The sequence below is a fragment of the Fistularia commersonii genome, chromosome 7 (genome assembly GCF_037954325.1).
Source record: "Fistularia commersonii isolate RoL2024-O1a breed Wild chromosome 7, RoL_Fcom_v1.0, whole genome shotgun sequence".
Classification (NCBI taxonomy): domain Eukaryota; kingdom Metazoa; phylum Chordata; class Actinopteri; order Syngnathiformes; family Fistulariidae; genus Fistularia; species Fistularia commersonii.
The window spans coordinates 9,260,150-9,287,806 of record NC_141290.1 but is presented as its reverse complement, the minus strand read 5'-3'; the positions used below and the strand labels follow the sequence as shown (position 1 = coordinate 9,287,806).

Sequence of the window (27,657 nt, the reverse complement as noted above, 5' to 3'; positions counted from 1 at the left end):
AATTAAAAAAACAAAATTTACTTTTTCATGATATACTAATATTTTGAGATAGGATTTTTGACTTTTCTAAAGATGTAAGCCATTATCAGCAATAATAAAATAATAAAAGGCTTGCAATATTTCAGTTGATTTGTAATGAATCCAGACTGTATGACATTTTCGTTTTTGTAATTGCGTTACAGAAGATATAGAACTTTATCACAATATTTTAATTTTCTGAGACAGCGCTGTAGACACACACCCATTCACACTGTCATCCACACATATAGACACACACACACATTCACTCTGTCATCCACACATATACACACACACCCATTCACCCTGTCATCCACGCATATAGACACACACACACTCATTCACCCTGTCATCCAGGTGTCATCCAGACGTAGACCCACCAACCCCAACAAACTTCCATATCTCTGATTCTGTGGGAGGAACAGCTGGACCACTCTGGTGGTTTGGAGGATCTAACGCCGACACCCGTGCACACCTGTGCACACTCGAGTGCACGACGGTGGCGTGGAAACGTGAGCTCGCTGGACCTAAGGAGCCGATTAAAGAATAACAAACAACAAGGAAAAACCTGCCGTCGAGGAAGCTGCCTGTTTGAGTGTGTGTGCGTGCGTGCACGGTCAATTCCTGGAAGAGACACTTCCTGGAGACTCTTCCTTCACAATGAGAAGTCACGAAATGACCCGGAGCTGTGCAAACCTTTCATGAACAAACAAAAAAAACTCCAAGGGTGTTGACAATCTTGCGCACACACACACACACACACACACACACACATAAAAAACAAGTTTTCTCACCGGCATGCACGAGGAATGCAGTTCCCCTATCTATCGTTCTTCCTCCTTCCTTCCACTAAATTTGTTCATTTGCCGGCATCTGAACGCAAACAAGCAATGATTCCTGTTAACCAATGTGATGACTGCCGCTATGTGTGTGTGTGTGTAATATACACGTGGTGGACTGTAATTTTTAAATGTCTCAACCGGTATGTTCTCATGGGCAGCTGATGTGATGGAAACAGGTTTCAGGAATTGATCTGAAAGAATGTGTTGACAGAATAGCTGTACATTAGCGTTACATGAGTCACTTCTTTAGGTTTCTGCTATGTGGTGACACCTTATTCAATTATTCTTTAAGCGTTTTGTTGCTGTGGGGGTTGGGTGGGGTTCTGTTCTTGATCCCTGATGTCAGCGGGGTGAGAAGCAGGGTTTTCACAGGGCCACAAATCAAGAAATACAATGATTCACCCTCCAATTCAATGAGCCGCAACTGTTTCTGGTCTGAGGATGGGGAACGTTTGACCATCCATGGATGCCCTGATGGTTTTCAATGCATCTTCAGAGTCCAATAATGCAATGCCTCCCCGTTTAAAGAACTAAACGTGAGGTATTTTCTTGTGCAGCTGTTCAACACGCAACGTAAACTAGTAACGACTGTTACGCACTGCTGCCATCTAGCGGTAAATGTCCACCACTTCACCACACTGTCACAAGCAAATATGTGTTTTAATCCCTCACGTTCATTTTTTTTTTAATAAAAATATTTGTAATAAATGTAGCAACTTAAAGCAGTAAAAGTGTTTTAAAATAGAATTAAACTAATAATAATGACGTTAAGCGTGATTGGTCCTTTAAGAACCCCCGACCCGGAAGTGAAAGCGACCCGGTAGTAAGGGCGCGTAAACCGAATTTTCGTTGTGGGCAACCACCGACTCGATGTACCTCCGAGCCGCCCGGTGAGCTCGGAATCCGGCCAGGATCGCACCGAACCGAATGATTCGGGTCCCGTGGGTTCTGGAAGACGGTGGTCGGAGCTGTAACACGTCGCTTTCGCCGTCCGGACCGGAAAGATGACGGCGGTGCTGGTAAGGCTGTCTGTTTGGGGCACCTGCTAACTGTAGCTGCCGAGGTTAAGCTAATTATTATTATTATTATTATTACTATCATCATCATTATGCCTTTGCTATTTGTAAATTACATTTTATTTATTTTATTTTTTATTTTATATAATTTTATTTTTTGAATGTCGGACTACGGCGCAGTCGGTCGCCATTGCAACGGTGTTCTTTAAAAAGAAAAGACTTGTGAATGAGTAGTTGTAGAAAGAGAGGAAAAAAGAAGTACAACGCAAGAAAATACTGCTCGTCACGTCTGTTTCCATATGAATACAGATCCTAAAATACACCATCTCATGAAAAATAGTGAGAATATTTTCCCACCTATGCTACTTTATTGTCAAGGGGTGGTGGCATGCCATTGAAATTGAATTTAAAGTTGTATTATTGCGATATATTTGCTTGTTTTGCAGCACTTTAATTCAAGGTTCAAAGTGTTTATGTCGTGTGTACAGTTGGGAAATGTGTTCCCCTGTACAATGATATTCTTACTTTGCTGTCTACAGTGAAGATAAAATAAACTTTATTAATCTCCTTTTCCAGATGTCTCCAAAATGGAAAAGTAAAGAGTAAAAACATGACATGACGTAATAGAAAAATATATTTCACAATACTGAGCTTACTGTAGCTCATGGTACGAGTATAATATTGCACACGATGATTTAAAAAAAAGCCCATGAAAACAGTACTGCACATTGTTGAAAATTGAAAAAGTAATATTTTACATGATACATTGATTGTGTCAGCCATTTGTTGGGGATGAAGGTTGTACTGACATAATATTGGCGTTGCCACCAAGCCGGGGTGTTAGTAGAAGAGCAATAGGTTAGTCAGTAACGACAAAACAATAAATGAGAAGCAATTTAATGTCCAAAGAATCAGGTTAATCAGAGACCCATTGACTCATGTTAATATCTGTTAGTTTTAACAGAAACTTCCATGGGGGGAACTTCCATCTATGGATGTTCCAACTGTGTTTCGTAAAATCCAACTCTTTCAGAAGATGTTATTCGTTTTATTGTGTCAAGTCAGATTTTCTTTACGTCACGCTAAATCCCGACACATTTCTGTGATCACACTTTCCACGTAGAGCAGGATCACATGCTTTAAAGGGATCCCCGGTTACCGAGATGTTATCATCCTATTTGATCAAATTTGTATCCGCTACATAAAAATAATAATAAGATCTCTCAACATCTCTTAGTCTGTATAAAACTGTAAAAAACTTTTTCACCCATTGCCGCCATTGTTGTTCACGTTACAATGAAGTCTGGTTAGGGACGCCACGAGATTTATCTTGGCGGTGCAAAACCTATCATCTGTGCAAAACTCTTCCCATATGAACCCGAGAGAGAAGTCCACTTGAGCTTCACAATTAAGATGGACAAAGACGCAAAGTTGCTGGTGTGCGTGCAGAGAGAGTGTTGATTGTCGCTCCAATTTTTGTCATCGGCTGTTCACTGTAGCTTACGGACTTGTTGTGAGCTTCCTCCCGGATCGTGCTGGACTTTATTCATCAGATGCTACTTCTGAATTAGCGGGTTGCTGACGTCCTCACAGGAGAACATCTAGCATCACCTGCAGGTGGTGTTTCCTCCAGCGGGCCTCACTCGTTTCTCGTGGACCTTTGGTATACTTGTGAAGGAAAACTGGGCACAGCGTTTGGCGTTAGTCTCCGTTTAAAACTTGCAGCACCGTCAGCTCTTCCGGCAGCTTCGCTTGGCTAAATGTATCAAATGCATCTGGAGAGAAGTGGCGAGAACACGGCCGTGAATCCTCAGGAAGTTATGTACGTCCTCAAGCAATGTCATTTTGCTGTCCCTTGGAACGCTGTGTAGCCTAGCAGTTGTCCCTTTGCCTTCCTTGGACTGGAAATTGCACCCAAAAGCAGCACAATGTGGGATTATTAGCATACATATTGTACCACATCGAGCCATAGCTAACAGTAGCGGAAAGTCAAAGTTAATATGAACAACCTCCATATGTCACCAACCTAGCACGCATTGCGCTAGTAAAACAATGGCTATGCACGGAGGTTAAACTGTGTTCTAAATTTTTAATTTTTTTAAGAAATAACAATTCTTTGTGCTTTTTAACAACACATCCTAGTATGTGACAAACCTTCAAGCATATTTATGCCTATGAGACCTTCCAAGCAGGATTCCGCAAACCCAACATACAGAAAGCTTAGGCCAGTCCCAGCTGCATGTGGGGGACCTTCTGCCACAACCAGGAGAACGAGAGAATGACATAGAGACAGAATGGGTATGAGTTACGGTGGTTAGCACATCTGCCTTTCAATGTGGAGCTTGCATGTTCTCCCTGTGTCTTGTGAGGGTTCTCAGTAGCTTTTAATATTCATAGAAGAAGCAACGACGGCTGATGTCTGCTAAAAGGCTGCAGTAGATCAAACCACGCCCCCCTGGGAACCTGCTCAATGAAACCCCAGAATTTTATAAAAATTAAAGCTGTCATTGAATTAGCATAGAACTTAGACCTACTGTTATTCTTAGTAAATAGTAACAGTAGTATGTAGTAAAATTAAATAAGAATCCAACTCCAGCCAAGGGAAATGAGTTCCACTGGTTTGCTTCATCTTCCTGATCCAACACATAACCCATGAATGGTTTATATAGCGTTTGTAAGTTTTCCCTGTTTCAATGTTTATTTCAAATACTATGAATTAGGAGTATAATTTCTATGATTCTCAGTCTGTAGGCACTTCACTGACCATCAATCTGAACATTCTGGGACGCAGAGACCTCCATCTAGCAAAAGAAATAACAGGACTACCCCTTATGTTTAAAAAAAATAAATAAAAATTAATGGAAATATAAATTGTATCTGGGCTCCTTGAGGATGATTTAAAGAGTGTCAGCCAGAAGTAAAGGAAAGGCGGAGAAGGTGGAGGTGAGATGACAATGTGCAGGTTCCTTTGCGTGGGTGAGGAGGATGGAGTCCATCAGAGAGGCAGCACTAGATGTTCTGGAGATATAAGACAGACGGAAAGGAATATTTTTCCATTAAGGGGCATATTTCGTTCCCACGACATATCAACCTGTAGCCGGTCGCATTGGAAAATAAGTTATTTATTTACAAACCGTCTTGAAATACTTGCCAGTTTAATCATGATAAAAATATAAAAAGTCTCGAACATAATCCGCCGAGCAGAAAAAGGACTACAAATCCCACGTCAGCTGTCGACGCCATATTTATCGAAATGTCTCGCGATAATTCCGAGCTCCAACTCCACGGTGCCCATGGCCTCGGTGCTCAGGCGGTATCTGTCCGCCCCGCCGTACACCAAGTCCGGGCTGCGGAGCTGCGGGCCCCCGCCGACGAACATCCGCGCCAGCTGCTCCTGCCAGGAGCCCAGGGGCCGCCAGGTGACGCAGCTGAGGCGGTGGCGCCCCGGGCTGGACGGGACGTGGCAGTAGCCGTAGCCGAAGAGCTGGCTGCGGCCGAACGCGTCCTGGTGCCACACCTGGAGGTGGATCTTCGGCCAGCCTTGCAGCCCCTTGGTGGTGTAGTGCAGGTCGATCGGGTGGCACCAGTACGCCGTGTCCCCGGTCTGCGGGATGTCCACCTGCGTCTGGCCGTCCTTCGCGCCGGACAGGAGCCGCCACGCTCCGCTTGCGTGGACACCCCACTTGCAGAAGAGGCTGCTCTGGGGGAACCCCGACGCCCCGATGATCTGGCCGATTATGTGCAGCTCCGCCATGGCCCCGCCGTTAGCTCCTCCGGGTAGCCGCTTAGCTAACGTTCCCTTGGTAGCGGCTTTTGAATTTAGCCCCGGGCGTTGTTTGTAAGGTGGCGCTTCCGGTGTGGTTCCTGCGAGGTCCCCGCGCCCACGCCGCCTTCTACCGGTGGTGTCAGGGAACCACACGCACTATTTTGCGGGTAACTTTTTTTCTTTAAATGCTTGACACAACTTTAAGCCCGCAATGCCTCGACGAGGCGGTGGTACGTGAGTTAACGTGGACGCCCTTCGCCTGGCTGACAGAGAACTGGGCAAAATGGGGGAGGGTTGTAAAGGCTACTAAGAACAGTTGGGATTACTTGAATCAGGTAAAAGAAAACAGGTTTTATGTTTAGATGTTCTATTTTTTTGCCCTATTTTCCAATAATCATCCTAAGTCATTTTTTTCAGAAAACAAATGCACACTAAACTGAGGCACATACTGACTTTAGGCAAAAAAATGTCAAAAAATGACATTCAGAATATGAGACATGAGATGAGAAATGAGAACAACTTTATTTATCCCGAAGGAAATTGTTGTGCCAGAGTTTCAATTAAAAACATAACAATAATAGATAATAGTAGGAAGGAGGAAGAATAAGAAATACAATGAAATATAAATTGTCTTAACTGTTAACTACAAAGATTTGAACATTCCCTGCGGCTGAGGGAAGAGGAATTAAAAAGTCTGATAGCCTCAGGTAGGAAAGACCTCCTGTGGCGTTCAGTGGAGCTCCTTCAGTTCAGCTCCTTCAGAGCTCCCTCAGTGGAGCTCCTCTAAATATCATGATATTTAGAATAATAATATACGGTAGAAACTCAGCTTACTAATTTCATTCCTTTGACTCCATAAGCGAACAGAATCAATCTTTCCCATTGAAATCAGTGTGAATCCCAATGATCTGTTTTCCAACCCTAAAAACAAACTTGAAACGTTTTATGGGTTTACTTGTGCCAAATTGCATAAAGGAATTAAAGATAACTTTAATTATTGCTGTGTTCCTGATTCTTTCTCTTCTTGCCAACACTTGTACTCTGTGTTTCCTTCACGAAATCAGCAAAAGTAAAGCCTTCCCGAATGTAAGACCTTCGCTAACGTTATCACTATCTCCAGGTAGCTGTCTTTCATATGTCCATTTTGGGGGGGTATGGCGCGGCGGAGGATATAGAGCGATCGTCTTTGGAGCCGAACATTGCTGGTCCGATTCTCTTGCGATGGGCCGTTTTTGCAGAGATTGTTTGTTCTCCCCATTTTAGACGTCATCATGCTCGTCGGTGCAGCATATTCCATCTTCTGCCTGGGTGTTTTGTCATTAGGTTGCACCAGTTTTTCTCTCAAGGTGTTGTGTCGTCTGAAATGTACCGGTTGAAATCCATTTGGAGCAACATATAGTACTACCATAATTTCCAGACTATAAGCCGCTACTTTTTTCACACACTTTGAACACTGCTGCTTAAACAATAATGCGGCTAAGTTATGGATTTCTGGGGGGCGCTAACTAGCATCATGCTGCCAAAACATTTAGCCTCAATATGAATTTAATGGTTTTCGTGTGCAGGAGGAAGATGAAGAAAGCGATCCGCAAAAGTAGGACAAAGTGGGGATAGAAAATGGATGTTTTTTTTTCCTTGTGTTATTTATTATTAATCTTTTCCATCAGCTGTCTTACAGGCACTGTTTGGAAAAAAAGCATTTCCGGTATTTTTGTAAGTTACCAGTATGTATTTAATTAAAAGTAAAAAAAAAAAAAGGTTTCTGTGTAAATATCTCATGTTACAATCGACAAGTGCGGCCTCTGTATGTACACATATATTTATTAAGTTTTTTTTTTAAGCTGGTGCAGCTTTTATTCAGGTATGCTCATTTGTCCTGAAATTACGGTACTCTGTAGACCGATTAATTTGTGATTAGGGGGATTTTGGAGCCCTGGTTCTACTGTATAGTAATAAAGTGCTTATTTTCAATTCTCGTTTGTCTGTAAGTGTGTTTTGGTTACTGTAGTATTTTTCCCCAGTCCGACCCGACCCTGGAGAGGAACTTCAAGGGCCACCGGGACACGGTGACGGACGTGGACTTCAGCTGTACGATGAAGCAGCTCGGTAACCTGTCGCACCCTTCCCACGCGTTCAACTTCATCCTCCCCTCCACCCCCTGCGCGCAATGTTTACCGTGACCTCATATCCCCCCCCCCCCCCAGCCACGGGCTCCGCCGATTCCTGCGTGATGATCTGGAACACCAAACCCCAGATGCGGGCGTACCGCTTCGACGGCCACACAGACGCCGTCACTTCAGTCCAGTTCTCGCCCTCCGGCCACCTGGTGGCATCCTGCTCCCGAGATAAGACCGTGCGCCTCTGGGTGCCCAACATGTATGGATAACACACACACACAGACACTCACACACACATGGCTGATGGCGATACTGCTGCATAAAAACAGTGCATATTGAAAAAGCACTATGACAACCTCTCATTGGGAGTTTGTGTGCGTGTGCGTGTGCGTGTGCGTGTGTGTGTGTGTGTTGCAGGAAGGCAGAGTCCACGGTGTTCAGGGCTCATACTGCCACCGTGCGCAGCGTGGGCTTCTCCTCTGACGGCCAGAGTCTGGTCACTGCCTCCGACGACAAGACGGTGAAGGTGTGGGCTGTCCACCGGCAGAAGTTCTTGTTCTCCCTCAGCCAGCACATCAACTGGGTCCGCTGTGCCAAGTAGGTCCCACACACACACACACGCTTTGGTCACACATGTCCCGTTTTGAACTGCGACTCTCCAAACACGTGTCTCCACCAGGTTCTCCCCCGACGACCGTCTAATCGTGTCCTCCAGTGACGACAAGACCATCAGGTTGTGGGATAGGAGCAGCAGGGAGTGTGTGCATGCTTTCTATGAGCACAGCGGGTGGGGCCCTGTTTCTGAACACACACACACACACACTCTCTTTGACTCAGGTGAAGATCCCCAACATCTTGTCTCCCTTCAGTTATGCCACCCACGTGGACTTCCATCCCAGTGGAACCTGCATTGCCGCTGCCGGCAGCGACCACTCGGTGAAGGTGTGGGATCTGAGGTCCCACAAGATGCTCCAGCACTACCAAGGTGAGGAACATCTCTGTCCTGTGGCCTTCAGCTGACCGTGAATCTCAGTCACTTCCTAGTGCAAAGCTCTGTAGATGTTCTTTAGATATCACAGGTTGGTATCAGTTCTCTCTGAGTGAAGGCTCCATGTTCTCCTGCCTGGGTTCTCCCCACGTTCTCCATCCGTTGTCCAAAAATATCAGCAGGTGTGGATGAGAGGGTGAATATTTTGCCTTCTGTGATTGACAGCAGATTCGCCCGGGTTAAACCCCGCCCCTCTCTCTCTCCAAAAAACAGCTGTGATTGGAGTCTCACCAAGTTCTTCTTGTCGCAACTCATTGTGGTGGAACAGGACAGCCAGCAGAGGGCGCTCCCTGCTCATCTACTGTCCCAGCAATCCCAGAATAACTCCAGCTGTGATTGACACTGACGGGCTCTTCGAAGTCACAGAGGAAAAAAAATGTGTTTTTTTTTTTTTTTATGTGTGTGTGTGTGTGTGTGTGTTTCCAGTTCACACAGGTGTGGTCCACAGCCTGTCCTTCCATCCAGGAGGCAATTTCCTCATCACGGCGTCCAGCGACTCCACGCTGAAGATCCTGGACCTCATGGAGGGCAAGCTGCTGTACACGCTGCACGGACACCAGGTGGACACACACACACACACACACACACACACACACACACACTCACTGAAGTTCTGTAGGGACCTGCAGGTGAGGAGGAGGAAGAGTGAATGGAGCGGGAGAGGTGGAACGATTAGGTCCCAGTGAAGGAGGAGAAGGTGGAGTCGAGGAGGGAGAAGTCGGAAAGGTTCTGGTCCAGTGATGAAGATCCCCGTTTTGTTGGCATGTTTCATCTCCATGGATGAAGAAGAGTTTGTGCAGCCATCTTTCTGTCATTCATTCATCATCTACATTATCTATCTATCAACTGGAGCCAATCCCAGCTTGGACTGGCGGGGTCTCACCCTAGACCAATCATGGGGCCTCATTTGGAGACACACCACATTCACCTTCTCATCCACACATCTGGACCACGTAGGATCTCCACTGAACCTCCTGCACATTTTTGGATTGTGGGAGGAACTTAGAGGAACGTCTGCATATGGAGGGGCGTCCTTATGGTTCTATGGTCAGAACCCCGGCCATTCTTAACTTCACACACACACACACACACGCACACAAACAAACCTTTGCGCAGTCGACTCAGTTTCAGACACGACAGTTAATTTTCCCGTGTAGTGTTTGGTGTTGTTATTTTTTCTCCTGTGTGTGTGTGTGTGTGTGTGTGTGTGTGTGTGAATGTGCTTGACATACTTGTTCGAATCGTGTTCGATTCTCTGAAGGCTCTGCGTATGTGTGTGTGTGCGGGCGTGCGTGTGTGCGTACTCGTACAATGAGTCTTTTTGTGTGCAGTGTATTTTAGTACTCGCCAGGCGAGCAGCCCACTCCGGATGACTCATCTCAGGGTTGTTGGAAGGAAACCGAGCTGCTTCTCTGCCTCCGCTGCCGTGGATCTTCTCCTCTTCCTCTCCTTTGTTTCCGTGCTTTTGTCTGATCTGCTTTTTTTTTTTTTTTTTTTTTTTGTTTGTTTTGTGTTCGCCGTGGCCTCCCCTTCCCTGTCCGCCTGCCCACCTGGCGCCGCCTTACCTGGGCGAGATGCACCTCGTCTGATTGTTTGCCGTATTAGCGATGTTAATGCTAACTCATGACAAATATAGACCTTTGTTAAACATCACGGTCATCCATTCATCATCTTTACCGCTCATGGGTCGAGGGAGCGGCCACTTAAATTTCCATTCACCCTCTCATTCACTTATCACCAAGAAACATGCAAACTTTCACTCTCATTGGCATGTTGTGTGGACATAAAATTCACCCTCTCCTTCACACATTACACAGACATAATCATTCACCCCTTTATTCACGATCCATATAGATTATTACAACCATTTATCCTCTCATTCACACGTGTAGATATACAATTCATCCTCATTCACACACCATACAGAAATCTACAACTATTCTCCCTCTCATTCACACAGTATTTAGGTCAGATTCACTGATCAGTTTGGTTGCCAGGCAACCGTAAATTTTGGACACTCGTGTTTTGTTTTGTTTTGTTTTGCTTTTTTTTTTTTCACGATTTCTGCAACTTCCACCATTATCTCCCAGCGCGCACGGCAAACAAGGACACACGTGCATGCCCGTCAGATGGTGACCCTGTTTGCCCCCCCCCCAAACACACACACACACACAAACACACACTGATTGGCCACTCATTCATTCACCCATTCACTCCTCCATCCAGTGATTCTTGGCCGTCGTGGGGGTTCCATCGGACGCAAAGGTCATGGCGGAAGTCCTGACCTGCTGCTGGTGGATAGAGGTCCTCCTCCCCACCTGGACCACCAGGCTGGCAGATGTGGAGGTCACAACGGTCGACGGTCTTCAGCAAAGCGTAGCGGCTGGATGTCCTCGCTAACATAGCTTTCTGTGTGTGTGTGTGTGTGTGTGTGTGTGTGTGTGTGTGTCTAGCCGCGGCAAGTGCCAGCCTGTTAGTCAGAGCGGAGACAGAACATGCTGTCTGTCAGGCAGTCCTGTTGCCATGGCGACGCCGTCTGCTTCTCCCAGGTGCTTTCTGGGAAGCCGAACCCCCCGCCCCCCGTCTGGGCACCAGGACACAGCCTCCTTTTCTTCTCCTCCTTCTTTTCTTTCCTCCCCGAGCCTGCATTCTTTCTCCGTTCTTCTCGTTTGTTTTCCCCTCCATCCACCCTCTTGGAGCACCAGACTTGGGCTGGAACCCCCCGCCCCCCCTTTTGTTGGCACCGAGAGGGGGCAAGGGGAGGATTTGTGAAACCGAATCACCTTTTGAAGAGCTCGTCTCTCTCACACACACACACACACACACACACACACACACACTGCCTGCCAGCACCGCTACATGACCTCAGCGCACCTGAGTCTCGTCTGCGGGTTTTTAATTGCCCCCCTTCCTCGGTCTGCTCTCACCTCTGGGGTGTGTTAAAGCCTCTGGAAGCCCCAGGGTGAGTGGAGGGCCGGTGACCTTCTTGCCCCATGTTCTCCCCCCTGTGTGTCTGCGTGGGGTTCTTCGAGGTGCCGCCACACTCCACGAACATCCAGGAGGTTCATTAGAGAGGAGAATGTGAACGTTTGGACGTCTCTGTGACGTGAATGAAACAGTGAAGGGGATTTCTCTGACATGTGAACGAGAGGGTGAATGGTTTTATGTCTTTATACAGATGCTCCTCACTTAACTATGTACTCGGATAACGACGACTCTGAGTTACGACGGGCGTTGCGATAATATTAAAATACGCGCGGAATGTACTGGCAGTGGAGTTCTGAGTGAGTACATATTGTAATGCTTATAATTGGCCTATATTCATGTACATATTAACATTCAAAGCAAAAGGTAAAGTAGCATGGTACAAATTGCTATGTATGCAAATACTCTACGGTAGATATAATGTTTCGCTCAATGACGAAATCGCGACAGACCTCCGTTGTTAAGTGAGGACCACCTGTATAACATAAATGAGAGGGTAAGTGGTTGCAAGTCTATATCCGTTTACCGCACTAATGGAGTTTACCGGTTCCTTTCTGCCCCTTCCTGTCCCTGCAGGGTCCGGTGACTTGCGTGGCCTTTTCCAGAAACGGAGAACACTTCGCCTCCGGGGGTGCCGACGAGCAGGTGACGCAGATTGTGAATTACCGTTCTGGATCCAAAATGGCTGAGCTTAGTCCTGCGGGAAAGCCAGCTGACGACCCCTGCCGCCGGTTCCGCAGGTGATGGTGTGGAAATCCAACTTGGAGGACGGCGGCGAAGGCGTACGGGAGAAGCCCGGCCCCGCGTCCAGCCTGCGGGCGTCGGCCGCCGCCTCGACAGATCACCCCCCCTCCGGCTCGCAGCCGTCCAGCCTCAACAGCCAGGTGGGTTTTGGAGTCACTGGCTCTGTCGTGATGTTCTCCAGGTCCATTTAAGGGCGGACAGGATTTTTCAGCAAGATACTTCGGATGGGGGCCTTTGGAAGATTTCTTTAAATACGTAATGCAATGTCTGATGTGGTTAGAAACTTGATGCACTCCCTTTCTCAGACATCATCATTTTACACCCGGACCGTACCATTTCTTTGTAAGCGCAAATGTACATGCTAATGGCAAGGTTAAAGGTTAAACAGGGAAAAAATACTAATGTTTTTGGTTAGCGTGTAAAAATACAAGTTTCTATTATCTGATATTTGTACAGCAGACCCTTGACTTCCGAGCTGAATCCGTACGGTGACCAAGCTTGTAGCTCAATGGGCTCGTATATAAAATTAAATATCCCCATTGAAACGGATCAAATCTGTTCTGGAGCCCCAAAAACCACACCAATTTGTGTTTTTAAAATAAGAGTAATAACTTAATTTCTTTCTGATGTAATCTTACTTTTCATACATTATATATTATTTATGAAGAGGTTTTATTAGGTGGTCATTTGGTGCTCCGTTGGTTAACCTGCTGGCTGTACACTTAGTGCTACGATGTGTTGCTAATTGCTACACTTTATGTCTAAGCTCCATTCATGGATGAAGTGAAGCCGCTCCTCTTTAAAACAATCAAACCTTCCCCGACGGGCTTTGAACGACTCTTTTGACGCTGTTAACGTTGACATCTTCCGCTTCTCAATCTCTCCATGGATGAGTCCACAACACGTACACCTCGCTTGTGTGTTTCCATCACTTTCTCTGGGCTAGCTAGTGGTGGGCGGCGCGTCCCACTGTCTTTAAACACCACCAGGAAGTGGACTCATCCATGGGAGCCTTTTAGCTTTGCCTTTCCACAGGCACTAAGGGGCCACTGACATGCTAGTATCTACTACGTGCACCTTAAGCTCCGCGCTCAAAAATAAATCACAGGAGAAGAAGAAGAGGACACGGAGAGCTGCCACAGCGGTCATGGAATAATAACCATGGACTATCAGATGGTTGCAGTGTTTTTATCTTCTCCCTGCACTGTGTGAAGAACCCCATTAGCTGTTAGCTTATGCTACACTTATTCAGGTCCAGAATGTAGATGTTCCTCTGCGAGCGCTGGAAACCCCTCAGAGGCGTAGCAGGCCAGAAGAGCTCGGACCTCTCGTTCGCTCCATACCTTGCTGCTTCAGTCCATTTTGTCCCAAGAAATATCTGGCCAGTGACCACCATAATTTTTAGAAATGGCCCTCTGCAGTCCACAAGAAGCATCCGGTAATGTGCATGGCTTATGAGTTCCTCCAATCATATGAGTTCCAATGGAACCCTAAGAAGATCCTGCCTCGGGGTTCAGATGGTCCCAGGAGCTGAGGTCCATACTCCCTGGTTCCTCTGCTGTCCGAATGCACCAAGAAACAGCCCGATTCCTGGAAAGGTTCTAGGAACTGCAAGAGGTTCCTTCAGTGCCAAAGGGACTATGGAGAGAGGAGGAGAAGTAGGTGAACTCTAATGTGGTCTTCCACCTCCTGCAGAATCCACTTCTCCATCACACGCCCGCCTGGAGAAGCATGGTGCTTTCCGCCGCCGCTGCCATGTGCGAGGTTTTAAACTATTAATGTGACTCTACTCGCTGCACCTGGAAGTGCCTGCTTCCTACAAACCCCCTCCTTCATGCATAATTCAGCCATTCATAATCATTTATTAATGGCGGGCCCTTTCATCTCTCATAAACCGCTGTGAGACACACACACACACACACACACACACACGTGTCGCCTGAGAGGAAGTGGAGATGGGAGAATGTCACAGCCTCTCCAGTGTTATCTCCTCTCCATGGATCCACAGTGCCCTCGAGATAGATAGATGAATGGACGGTTGTGCAGAGGTTTGCTCCTCCCACTTGCAGCCAGGAGGTCTCTGGTTGGATTCCCACAGTGGGACACTCGTGGGTGGGGGCTCCATGTTCTCCCCATGTCTGCGCGGGGTTCCTCAGGGTTCTCCGTGTTCCTCCCAAAGTCCAAACACATACAGGAGGTTCACTGGAGACCTGACATTGTCCAGACGTGTGACTGAGAGGTTGAATGGTTGTTTCTATATGATCGTATGATGGGTGAATGAAAGGGTGAATGCACGCATGTCAATATGACATGAATGACAGCGAGTGGTCGCGTCACCATATGACCTGAGAATGAGAGAGTGAATCATCGGATGTCATTGGATGACGTGTTAATGGTTGCATGTGAATGAGAGGGTGAACGGTTGCACGTCCTTATCTATGGGCTCGGGCCGGGATTCACCTGGGATCGTCTCCGGCCCCCCTGCAAACCAGAAGGACAGGAGGTCTAGATTATGAATGAGTGAATGAACGAAGGAATTCAAGCTTGTTTTGTTTTGACCGTGAATTATGGCGTACCTGGAGTTTTTGCCGGAGCCGCTGGAAGTGCTGCGTTTATACACCCCAAGGCCGGGGCCAATCATGGCCGGTGTCCTCTCAGGGTCCCTCCACCGGGAGGACGTGGGCCTGCTCGTTAAACACGACCGCACCGCTTCACTTCACCCGCCCCAGCTACAGATTAAGACTGTGTGTGTGCGTGTGTGTGTGTGTGTGTGTGTGTGTGTGCGCGGTTCAGTCAGGCAAGCCTCCGCTCAGCACAGCTGAGCAAATCTTTGCTGCTGTTTCAGTGGTGTGAGAATAGATGCATCGATGCATGCTTGTGTGTGTGTGTGTGTGTGTGTGTGTGTGTGTGTATGTGTGTCCATTGCTGACAGGCAGATCAGCCCTCTCTGATCACATCCGCCCTAATCTCCCCCTCCCCTTCCTTTCTCCGGCTTCACATCTGGGTCTTTCTCCCGCTCACGTGTGCAGGCAGACGAGCCACACACTCGCAACAGGCTTCCCATCCACAGCTACACACACACACACACACACACACACACACTCAGATCAGCTTTAGGTTGTGGATCTGATACTGCAGTAGCTGTGTGAACTTCTGTTAGCCTCGCCTCATTTTCCCCCAAAAAGGAGGTCTGAGATGGCGCTCTAGTAGAAAGGCAGAGGTGGATGCGCTCCAGAGTTTGCCGCTGCGAAGAACTCCTCACTTCTGGTTGATCTCTCCGCCACAGGGGGATTTAAATTTCAAATCCCACCCCCCCCCCCCCCGAGTCTGATACACACTCCGCCCTCTGGGCTATTTTTACACCGTCTCCGCAGCATTCGTCTTTTATGAAATGTCGCCTATTTTTTTATTTTATTTTTTATTATTCCCCCCTCTCCTGAGCACAGCTCTAAACCTTTTTCTTCTCGCGATCACGTACAGTTCACATTAGCCTAAGTCCTAGATACATCCCACCACGCACCTCAGGCGGATGACGGCAACCTTGTATCTTCTTCCAAGAATCCTAAAGCTATCGTTGTATCATTTCAGCTGTTAGCATGACGCCGTTAGCGCCCTCACACCCCCTCTGTGTCTCTCGTCGAGGCAGAAGGCCACCAGGATGAAGCCGGGATCTGTGCTCGCTCCCGGGGGGGGGGCAGGTTTCTGTGGATCATCTCATGTTTTCGCCGTTAAAATACCACCACCGACGCATCAACCCAGCCTGTCTTCCGCTAGAATACGGTTGCGTTCAAGGAACCTCTGAACTTTGGCGTTCTTTGTCCCGGGTTCATGTCCCGACTTGCCCCCCCGCGTGTTCGTCTGCCCGTCCGAAGCCAGGCGAACGCCATATCGACAGCCGCCTGTTTCACAGTTTAACTTTGAGCCTCGGGGGTGAAATTTTCCACTGTTGGTTTTTCCACTCCAGGTGATTCATTAGCAGGGTGGTTACGGTGTGTGTGTGTGCGTGTGTGTGTGAGTGAGTGTGAGCGCAGGGTGCATCTGCGTTTCAACGCAGCGTCCCCCCCGCCGGCCTCCACACCGACTCACACGCCAGCCGAGGAGCAGGATGGTGGACCACATCCATCCGTGTGTGTGTGTACATTATGTTCTTTTGAACAGAAAGCAGGTGTGTGTGTAAATATATATATATATATGTACGTGTGTGTATATCTGTGCGGGGGGGTGTGTGTGTTTGTATATACAAGTCTCTTAATATCCTCAATATTTTGCTCTTTTTTTTCGACAGAGAGTGTGTGCGCGTACATGCGTGTGTGTCCTCACGTTTATGTGTTTATCACACACTCGACAAACGGTTGTAACACTCTCGTGGAGCCTCCTGAAGGAGGAGGTCTGAAGCCCAGCCAGACGTGGTCTCCCGGAAGGGTCTCCAGAATTTCCTCGCAAAGGACGTGCGATGACATTCTCCTCCTCCTCCTCTTCTCCAGGCCTCTTCTTCAGCCGCTCACACGAGCAGACGGGATGTCCAGCCTCCCGCCGGCAGCCGAGTCCCTCGCGCCCATCCCAGCTCCTCCTCTTCCTCTTCCTCCACCGCCCAGGCTTCGCCTTCGACCCCGGCCCTGACCGGCGCCCTGGAGCATATCATAGGTCAGCTGGACATCCTCACGCAGGTGAGCTGGAGGAACCGCCATCACGCGATAAAGCGTCACCTTAACGATTTTGGCAGTATAAGAAATACAAGGTATTCAAAGATCAAGCGAACGCACCACGGCTTGCAGCTTCATTGAAGACTCCAGATTGTCCGAGAGGGCGGACGACTAGACGTGGTTGATAGGTGACGCCTTCAGGTTAAGCCCCGCCCCCCGCCACCTGGCAGATGATGAATAAATAATTGAACGTGAAAGAGATGGAATCCAGGGAAACTCCTCCCCCTTCCCGGCCCGGCCAATCACTTGCAGCGGACAGTTTGTTTACGACAAAATGACGTGGCGACGGGAAACAGGCCGAAAGAGCAACAGCGACCTGAGCTATTAAAAATAAAAACTGTTTGACGCATACACCGGGATTAAAGATAACACTCATCAGCTATTTAAACCAATGCTAACAGGCTAACTTGCTAATTTCAGTTCCATCAGCAGCGTGCATTCGGGGGGCTTCTGAATTAGCAAGCGGCGGATATGAGGGTTTGTCACACCTGCAGCGGTCGGACGTGGACGGGGGCGCTGCCGGTCGGGGTCAGTGCGCCGACCCGTCACGCCATCTTTGTTTTTAGAACAACAGCTCAATCCCGACGCCGCCTAGCTCCCTGCTTTCATGCAGCTAATGCAGCCAGATGGCGTCGCCGTTCAAGCGGCGCTCGCTCGCTGACGCTCGAGCCCGGGTCGCACCGGAAGTGGCAAGGCCTCGGAACCAGTGCCGGATGGGGGGTGGACGAAGACGTGTTCCGGAGAGAGAAGAAATCAAACAAAATTAAACAGCTCCCTCTATTTTTAGCAGCGTAGTTACTCCAGATGAAAACTATAGGCCTGTATAATGTTGCTGGTGCCTGGGGACACACACACACACACACACTCTGCAGACCAACCAGTCATATCAAGTTGGAGAGATAAACAGGATAGTATTGATCTGGAGAGCTGGCTGGAGGGAGGGAGGAGGAGGAGCCTTTCCTCGGGACGGAGATTTAGTTTTCAAGTTCAAGAACACACTCAAACACACTCTTGGAGGTGTGTGTGATGTTAAGAAATCAACGTTATCGACAGGATCTTTATCAATTCAGGCGTCGGTGTAGGTGGTCTTTCGTGGTTATCACCATAGCGACCATGTCCCAGTGGGCCCGGTGCTTGTTATCAAATGTTAATTCCACTGTTGGGTTTCATTGCACAACTTGTACATCAGGCAACTAAAAAATATTCATTCATTCAGATGCAGACACACACATACACATGCAGTTTACACACAATATTTACAAACGACAGCTGGTTTGCATCTGGAATTACGTGATGACTGATTATCGCCACCTCCCAGGTGGACGTGTTGGACCTCAGGCGCTTAGAATCAAAGTGCGTGTGTGTGTCTGTGTGTGTGTGTGATATACAGCTCGATACTGGTTAGCACAACCCTTTCTGTCTGTGTTTTTTTTTGTTAATTTTGTGAATAATGAGCGTCAGGCTCCAATGGTGCGGGAGACCCCCATCCATGGGTCACCATCTCACATGCTGGGGTCTCCAGCTCGGCGCCGGAGCCCCAACCCGAGTTAGATCACGATGTCCAAGTACACACAACAAACACTGCCACTGTTGGAGGCAGCCCGGGAGGAAAACCATGTCGCACTGTGATCTCAATGCCCACACACACACACACACACGAGTCGTGCATCGTTGTTTTCTTTGCGTGTGTGTGCGTGAGCGAGTGTGTTTAGACCGGGCCGACACACAGGCCTCTGTGTTTTGGGTCCATGCAGCAGATTTCCCCGCCGATAATCAGTTGGATTGTCTCGCGCGCATGACATATGACATCTGTCTTGAGCACGCGCACACACACACACACACACACACACACACACACACAACCATTATAAAGTCATTACTGTCAGGCTGATACTCTACAGCCCCCTCCCCCTTTCACTTTCTCCTTCATCCATCTTTGCATCCGTCCTTTATCCGTCTTCCACTCTTCCCCCTCAGACGGTTTCCATCCTGGAGCAGAGGCTGACGCTGACCGAGGACAAGCTGAAGGAGTGTCTGGAGAAGCAGGTGGAGATGGGCCTGCTGCTCCGGAGGAAGGAGGGGGACTGAGCCGCAGGGTTGAGTCCACGGTTAGCAGGACGCTGACCTGAACGTGAAGAACACACACACACACACACACACTGGGAAGACAAACCGGGGCGCGACGTCTCCTCGGAGGAGGAGCGTGTGAACGCTGGAGAAGTGGCAGCAATGCTGAGCCTGCAGTCCCTCTTTCTGCTGACCAAGGACTCGCCGCCACTTGTCACAGTTTTAGCTTCGCCGCCGCCACGCACATAGTCCTGGTGTGTGTGTGTGTGTGTGTGTGTGTGTGTGTGTGTGTGTGTGTGTGTGTGTGTGTGTGTGTGTGTGTGTGTGTGTGTGTGTGTGTGTGTGTGTGTGTGTTGCATGTAACAAGACAGCCACAGCTGCCCCAAGTCTGATTTTTATGCAAATAAAAAACCCCTCTGACATGACCTTTTCTGAACTCCGTCCGATCCCCGCCAACAATCGCCACTTCAAATGGCACCGAAGCGACGCCGCCGGCCGCCTCGGACACCACGGACATCGACTCCCACCGCGTCCCGTCCTTACCCACAACGCTGAGCCAGCGACTTTAAAAATGGCAGTTTTCTGAATGGACTCTGGTTAGCTTCGCTTGGCATTCTCTGTGTGGCATGTGAGCTTCTTCATTAAAAGGTGGATCACTTAGGGATGGGCTCTGAGGAGCTGCCATCCAGAAGCAAATTCTCTGGACCTTCTCAGCCTTCTTCGTGTCCCGCTTTAATAACCCCCCCCCCCAGGCTGGATCACCCCTTTGTTCAGCCCTCTACACCCCGTGGGGACTGTGGGGGGGGTGCATGTCCCCAAGATGGCCGCCGATGAGGCAGCGGGGCTTTCGTTTTCATTGAAAACAAGCTGTGAGTAATACATTCAACAAATGATTCAACCGCTGTTTGTTTTATCGCCCGTGGCCCGTGTTTACATGCTAAGCTGATGAATCACGCCGTGCCCACCCCCCCAAAAAAAGAAAAACCCCACCAACGCCCCCACCCCAGTGGCGTCACGTCATCGCGAGTGGAAAATATTAACGTCTGTTTCTTTAAGACCCGGCTCGGGCTCCGCTTCGATGGAAAAGAAAAAAAAAGAAGAAAAAACAAAACCGGAATTTTGGAGCTGTGCTGCTGGGCCCACTCTCTTCCTTCCTGTCTGGGGCCTGAGGACACACACACGCACACACACACATGCACAGGCCAGAGAAAAGTGCTCCCTTCACTGTGGGCCTCAAGCAGACAGCCTGCCAGCAGCGCTTGCCGAGGAGTGGGTTCAATAACTTCTAGTCCTGTGTGTGTGTGTGTGTGTGTGTGTGTGTGTGTGTGTGTGTGTGTGATTGAGCACACACACCCTGGAGGCGGTCAGCTCGCCCCAGCCCTTGCTTTACAACAGACCCTCGTGGCTTGATGCTGTTTCTGTTCACTAACACACATACACACACTGTACACCGCTAACGGCAGCTATAACGGTGTTATTTGGAAGCCTCCCCACACAGAATATTCACGCCCTATTTTCAGTCCCCAAGAGTCTTCATCGCTCTTATTATGTATTGATGAGGTCCTCCGTGTCAATTAAGGGGGGTGGGTGGGCTGTCAATCAATCCAGCTGACCCCACAGACATACACACACACACACACACACACACACCCCCGCCGTCAGCTCGTGTTTGGAAAGCCGGGCCTGTTTGGATCCTTCAGCTGCCTTGGATGAGGTTGGGAGGTGTGCTCTATTAGTCAGGATCTTGAGTGTGTGTGGAAAAAAAAATTGGCGAGTGAGCCTCTGTAATATGTAACCCATGTGTGGCCCACAAATGTGTGTATGCGTGTGTGTGTGTGTGTGTGTGTGTGTGGAGGAGGGGGTTGGTGAGTCTATGAGGAGAACATCTGGATGTGTTTTTCCTGGTGTTCTGCGGTCGCTGCCACTGCTTGCCTTTCTGTGTGTGTGTGTGTGTGTGTTACGTGTTCAGTGTGTCAGGTCTTTGTACTCCTGCATTTTTTTGTTCCCTCAGACAGGAATGGGCCAAGCAGCCGGGTATCATTTGGCTCTCCGGGTATGAAGCCATGGCCACCGCCGCAGGAGGGGAGGGGAGGGCGCAAACATGGCCGCCGCATCCTGTTGCGGCAGGTGGAGGTGGCGTTGTTGCTCACAGCTTCCCCACCATTCTTCTTAGAACTGCCGCGAGGAACCGGCAAAAGAGCCGCCATTTTGTTTTCCACCCTCCGTCCACGAGGCCCCTCTACGTCAGTGTCACGCTAACGGTTAGCATCGGGAAATCTTCTTGAACGCGAGCTGTTTTTCCGACCTCCAGGGGGCGCCGCTGCAGCTCGGAGGGAATCCGACCTCACAACAACGGTAAGCCCTTCAGGAGATCTCTAGGTTGTACCGATTGTGTCGGTGTGTGTGTGTGTTCCTGCAGATGTGTGTCAGAGAAAGCTCCCACATCTGCTCTGTGTTGTGTTTTTTTTTTTTTTTTTCGAAGAACTCAGCCTCATCACGTCCTCGCCGACTAACGCTGGATTTGGCAGAACCCTCCAACCCGCCGCCTCCTCGTGCATCATTTCCTGCCCACCTCCGCCCCCTCCGCCTCTTCCTCCTCCTCCTCCTCCGCTCTTGTCGGCAGCGTCTGAGGTTTTGGCGCTGGGCTCCTCCAGCCCACGCTAAGCTCCAACTCCAAAACCGTGCTTTCTTTTTTTTTTTTTTTTTTTTCCCGTTCGATCCCGATGGTTTTGAGGGATTCAACCTCGAAACGTTCTGAGGAGGCCGAGGCAAAAACCTCGAGGTTCTCGTTACGGCGCCGATCTGTAATTTGGACTCGCTAAATATAGCTCCGCTAGCATGGAGGAGCGCCTGACAGAACTCACCAGGCTGCGGCGGAAGGGGCGGGGCTTCTCTGCTCTATATCACACGTGATGGAGTCGGTGCCGGTGCTCAGGTGACGGAGGAAAAAAAAGCAATAGAAAGCAGCCTCTCCTTAACCCCAGAAGGCCCTACTTCACTGTGAAGACAGTTAGCTTAGCTAATAGCACAGGGTGTATTTGTGTTACTATTATTCAAAACAATGTTAGCATATTGCTAATGCTAACCCCCCCCATATACACCATTAGGGCGCTACTAGTGCCACTCATGCAGCGAAGGGCTAGTCCTGCTTATCCTTCAAATCCTGTGATCCCTTCAAAATTAAAGCAGGGTTTTACTATCTTATCTATATTATCTCCTTTGTTTTCTTTGTTTGATTGTATTTTCTTTTTTAAAAATAGGTCAGGCTGAAGACACCCGAACGTATCACGAAGGTAACTTTGTTTTCCACAGCTAAGAGTTAGACGGTAAACAAACATGGCCGCTGCTGTTGCTAGCGCAGGCGTCTGCTCTGTCCTCCATGATTGTAGTCCAGTTTGGCTCCGTAGGCCCTCTCACTTCTTTTAACTTCCTATCCTACTTCCTGTGTCCCGCCCCCTCGCTCTCATTGGCTGTTGGGCAACAGGAATGCTAATGTGTTTGATTGACAGTGACGGAGCACCGGTTGCACTGAAGCCCCAGTTAGCTTAGCATGTAGCAAGCACGGGCACAATTGGCGACGACACCTCCTGTTGGAACCCCAGAAGCCCCGCCTCTTCTCCTCTCTCAACCACTCAGGAAGGCACGCTCCTTTAGCATCTTTAGCATGCTAACATCATCCCTCAGGAGTTGGCATGCATTTAGCAGTAGCTTGGGATTCAGATGATCTTGAGAAGATCCGCCTCTGCCGTCCACACACACACACACACACCCTTCTGTATTTAATAATGAATGCGGTTGGAGAGGCTTGTCTCTGGTTCACACACACCAAACACGTGTTTCGCAAGTCTTTTGATAAGTGTGCGCACACACACACACACACACACACACACACACACACACACACACACACACACACACACACACACACACTCAGATTGTACTGGAGGCATCAAGACAAACCTTTTATTTCTGTGTGTGTGTGTGTGTGTGTGTGTGTGTGTGTGTATGTAACCATCATTGACATTTGTTAACATTCATTCATTCATTGGCAATGCAGCTATTTCTGCCCGAGCCAATCACAGCTCCCTCTGGGGCGGGAGGCGGGGCTTAATCTGGACCTGTCAGCTGTCAATCATTCACCTTCTCATCCGTGTCTCCAGGCCCCAGTGGACCTGCTGACTATTTAGACTGGGAGAAGAAAGGTGGAGAACTCAGGTGTGTGTGTGTGTGTGTGTTTCCTGATTTCCAGGTGATGCTGAACATCTCAACCTCCAGACATCCGGCCAAAAACTGAGCTGTACCCTCAGGGTCGCCGGGATGAGACCTTGTACAGGCGGATGGAGTAGAACTTCGACCCTCAACGTTGTGTGTGTGTGTGTGTCTGTGTGTGTGTGTGTGTCTGTGTGTCTTTCCTCAATGAGTGTGTGTGTGGGTCAGTGTCAGCACAAAGGGCCATTGTGTGCAGATGATGTGTCTCCACCCCACCTCCTCCACACAGCTGTGAGGAAATCAAATGCTCCTTCTCCTCCCGTCGCCGCCTCGCGTCACAAAGCTGCTGACGGGGTATGAGCTCACACACACACACACACACACACACACACACACTTCATCGTCCACTTGATGATGCTTCAGGCAGGGTTCCTGCCTGGGTTCTCCATATTATCCTGCATGGGGTTCCTCCACGTTCTCCCCACGTTCTCCATCTTCCTCCCGCCATCCCATGGCTGCAGGTCCACTGAAGACTCCAAACTGACTGGATGATTGACAGCTGAGCTGTACAGGTTAAGCCCCGCCTCTCACCCCCAATCCTAGCTCTGATTGGCTCTGGCCCACCACCTGACCTGAAGGCAGGATAATAAGAATAAGAATAAGAACTACTTATTTATTCCGAAGGAAATGTTGTGCCAGAGTTACAAGAAAAGTATAACAATCATAAATAATAGTAGAAAATTGTATGATCAGTAAAAAATAAGAGAAAAGGCAGAATACGAAAAAAAATAAACTATAAAGTGTCTTAAGTAACAAGTGAAAGATGAGGAGTGCACAAGCGTGTGAAAAAATAATGTACGTGTAGCTGTTATGAAATGATATATTGCACAGTTATGAACATATATACAGATAAATTATTACAGTTTAAATTATTGTTATTTACAGAAGGTAGGTGAGATTCTTTTTTTTTAGGTTTAAGATTTTAAGATTCCCAAGATAAGTGGCAGGCATAGACGATGAAGGAATGAATGAGCGAATTAATGAATGAACAAATGAATGATTGAATGACTGAATGTGCGCCAGATGAGACCAGATGATGTCACTGCTGACAGGAAGTAGAGGTGTGTGTGTGTGTGTGTGTGTGTGTGTGTGTGTGTCATATGTTATTATATATGTTAGTCTAGAAATGCAATATACATGGATTTATGTTATTATACACAATTACATATGTTTTGATATGTTACAACATGTGTTATCATACATATTTATTACGTTATTAAAGCCGTTTTTATACATTATTAAAGATAATTACATATTTCTAAAACATGGTGTTTTATTACGTTTATGACATTATTAAATACTTATTTATATGTTATTACAAATGTTATTATAGACTTATGTTATTACTTATTTTATTGTACATTATAGATTTTTTTATACATTACGACAAATATTATTATAGTTTATTACACCTTTTTAAACATTATTACATAAGTCATTATGCCCTTTTATATACGTTTAATGTTCTATAGGTTGTGTACGTTATTCTATATGGCTTTATATGTTATGATACGTATTGTATATGCTTTAACACGCTATCACATATACGTTTTATTTGTTATTACACAAGTTTTTATTCGTTATTAAATGGGTTTTGTGTTTTATAAATATTTCATAGACTTTTTCGTGTTATTACACCTTTTTACATGTTTCATACGTTTTCCTATGTTATTGCATACAATTTAATACATTATTACATAAGTTATTATATACGTTTTCATAGGTAGCCATACATTATAACTTAAGTTTCATACATTATTATATAGCTTTTTATACATAATCACACACATATTTATATGTTACTGCATACGTTTTTATGTCATATGTATACCATATGCTATAAACCTCATTACATACATTTTATGTTAACACGTATGTTATTGTACATATTAATAGCATACTTTACTGTATACATTTTAAGCTTATTATATGTTTGCCTACATCATTACGTATGTTATTGTATGCATCTTGTATTTGCAAGTGTTATTTGCAGTCCTTATGTCCTGCAGTCCTATTGTAGGTCGCTTTGGATAAAAGCTTTGGATAAAAGCGTCTGCCAAATGTAATTTAATGTAATGTAATGTAATGTAATGTTATTGTATCAGACTTCATACGTTATTAAATAGATTTATGTTTTGAAATGTACTACATACGTTTTTAAGATAAGATAGACTTTTTTCATATGGTATAACTCACATCATTATTTGTTATTATTCACGTTATATGTGTTATGATATACTTTTTAATACATGATTACAAATGTATATGTTTTTATGTCATCACATGTTGTTATACCTCACATATATTATTACATGTATTATTTCACATTTCATTCGCTATTCCATATGCTATTATACGTCGTTACGTACGTCATCAAATAAGTTATTGCATTTTGTTAAATATTTCTAAATTTGTTTTTAAGTGGTATTACATACACATGCATTTTCATACACCGTTGAATATGTTATTACAGATCTCTGGATGTTCTCAGGTCATCCAGGTCATCCAGGTTGCCAAGACAAGAGGATTTTAATTATTACAAAAGTTATCAAATTTGTGATTAAATTTTCATTAAATTGTTAATATAATGTGTTATTACACAAGTTATTACATATCTTATTTAATATGATATTACATACATTTTTATACGTTATTACATATGCTATACGTTTTTACATTATGACATGTGTAATTATACATTATTATGTATGTTATGATCTGTTATTAAATATGTCAGTTAATATATCACATACGTTTTTTAAAAGTTATTACATATATTGTAGGCTATTACATCTGTTAGTCAATATAATTTTACATACTTATTTATACATTGTAATGCTCTAACATGTTATTAAATGTGTTATTATACTTCTATTTACATGTTATATATGCTATGATGTATGTTATTACACATGATAAAATGTCAGTCATCACCTACATTTTTATACATTATTACACGTGATTCCATGTGTTTCTTTGCATGATATTCCATAAGACTTTACACGTTATTAAATATGTTATCCATTATTACATGATAGTCAATATATTACTCGTTAGTTGACGTTATTCAATGTGTTCTAACATGTTATTACATTATATGCTATTTCACCGGTCAAAGCATATCATTTCATGTTCTATGTTGTTCCAAATGTTAGTTAATATATTACCTATGTTTTTATACATTATTAGACATGTCATTTTCATGTAATTACATGTGCTATGATATGTTATTACACACATTATTTTATGCTATTACACGTGTTATTTGATGTTATTACATGTTAAAGGACATTTTATTACACACTTTATTGTATGTTATTACACGTGTTATTTGATTTTGTTACTTGTAATATGACATTGTTATGCAATGTTTACATTATTACACGTGTTATAAAAGCTTATTACATGTGCTATGTTATGTTATCACACAACATATGACATGTTATTACACTTTTTATTTGACGTCATTACACAGGTTATTATGACCTTATTACATGCAATATGGCGTGACACCACTCATTTTTGCATGATATTACACGTGTTATGTGATGTTTTGACATGTCATATGGCATGTTATTACACAAGTTATTTGACGTTGTTACACGTGTTATTGGACGTCATTGCATGTAATGTGAAATGTTATTACTTGTATTACTGTATGTTATTACACGTGGTATGACAGGTTATTACAGATGTTATTTGACATTATTACGCATGTTTTTTGACGTTATTGCATGTCATGTGACATGCCATCACTCGAATTATTGTATGTTATTACACGTGTTATGACGGGTTATCACACTTGTTATTTGATGTTATTACATGTCATATGACATGTAAATACACAAGTTATTTGACGTTATTACACGTGTTATTTCACGTCATTGCATGTAATGTGATGACATGTCATTACTCATGTTATGTTATTAAACGCGTCATTACACTTGTTATTTGATGTTATGACATGTAATATGACATGTTATTACACGCATTATTTTACGTTATTACACGTGTTATTTATTGCCATGACATGTCATATGACATGTTATTACATATGTTGCTCCACACGTTATCATCCGTTA

General features: G+C 46.1%; 2 protein-coding genes across 2 annotated transcripts; one reads left to right on the top strand and one right to left on the bottom strand.

The window, feature by feature from the left end:
- Nucleotides 1–1,724: 1,724 nt before the first annotated feature.
- poc1a (POC1 centriolar protein A) lies at nt 1,725–26,206 on the top strand. Its single transcript, XM_086149672.1, has 13 exons — nt 1,725–1,879; nt 7,664–7,748; nt 7,847–8,018; nt 8,177–8,356; nt 8,439–8,546; nt 8,629–8,744; nt 9,234–9,367; nt 12,369–12,437; nt 12,533–12,676; nt 17,021–17,203; nt 19,217–21,661; nt 23,556–23,869; nt 26,049–26,206. The coding sequence occupies exons 1-11, from the start codon at nt 1,865–1,867 to the stop codon at nt 19,325–19,327; spliced, it is 1,317 nt and encodes a 438-aa protein (XP_086005798.1). The 5' UTR covers nt 1,725–1,864; the 3' UTR covers nt 19,328–21,661; nt 23,556–23,869; nt 26,049–26,206.
- Nucleotides 2,688–5,961, bottom strand: b9d2 (B9 domain containing 2). Its single transcript, XM_086148823.1, has 2 exons — nt 5,028–5,961; nt 2,688–4,894 (listed from the first exon to the last, which is right to left on the bottom strand). The coding sequence occupies exon 1, from the start codon at nt 5,628–5,630 to the stop codon at nt 5,103–5,105; it is 528 nt and encodes a 175-aa protein (XP_086004949.1). The 5' UTR covers nt 5,631–5,961; the 3' UTR covers nt 2,688–4,894; nt 5,028–5,102.
- Nucleotides 26,207–27,657: the final 1,451 nt, after the last annotated feature.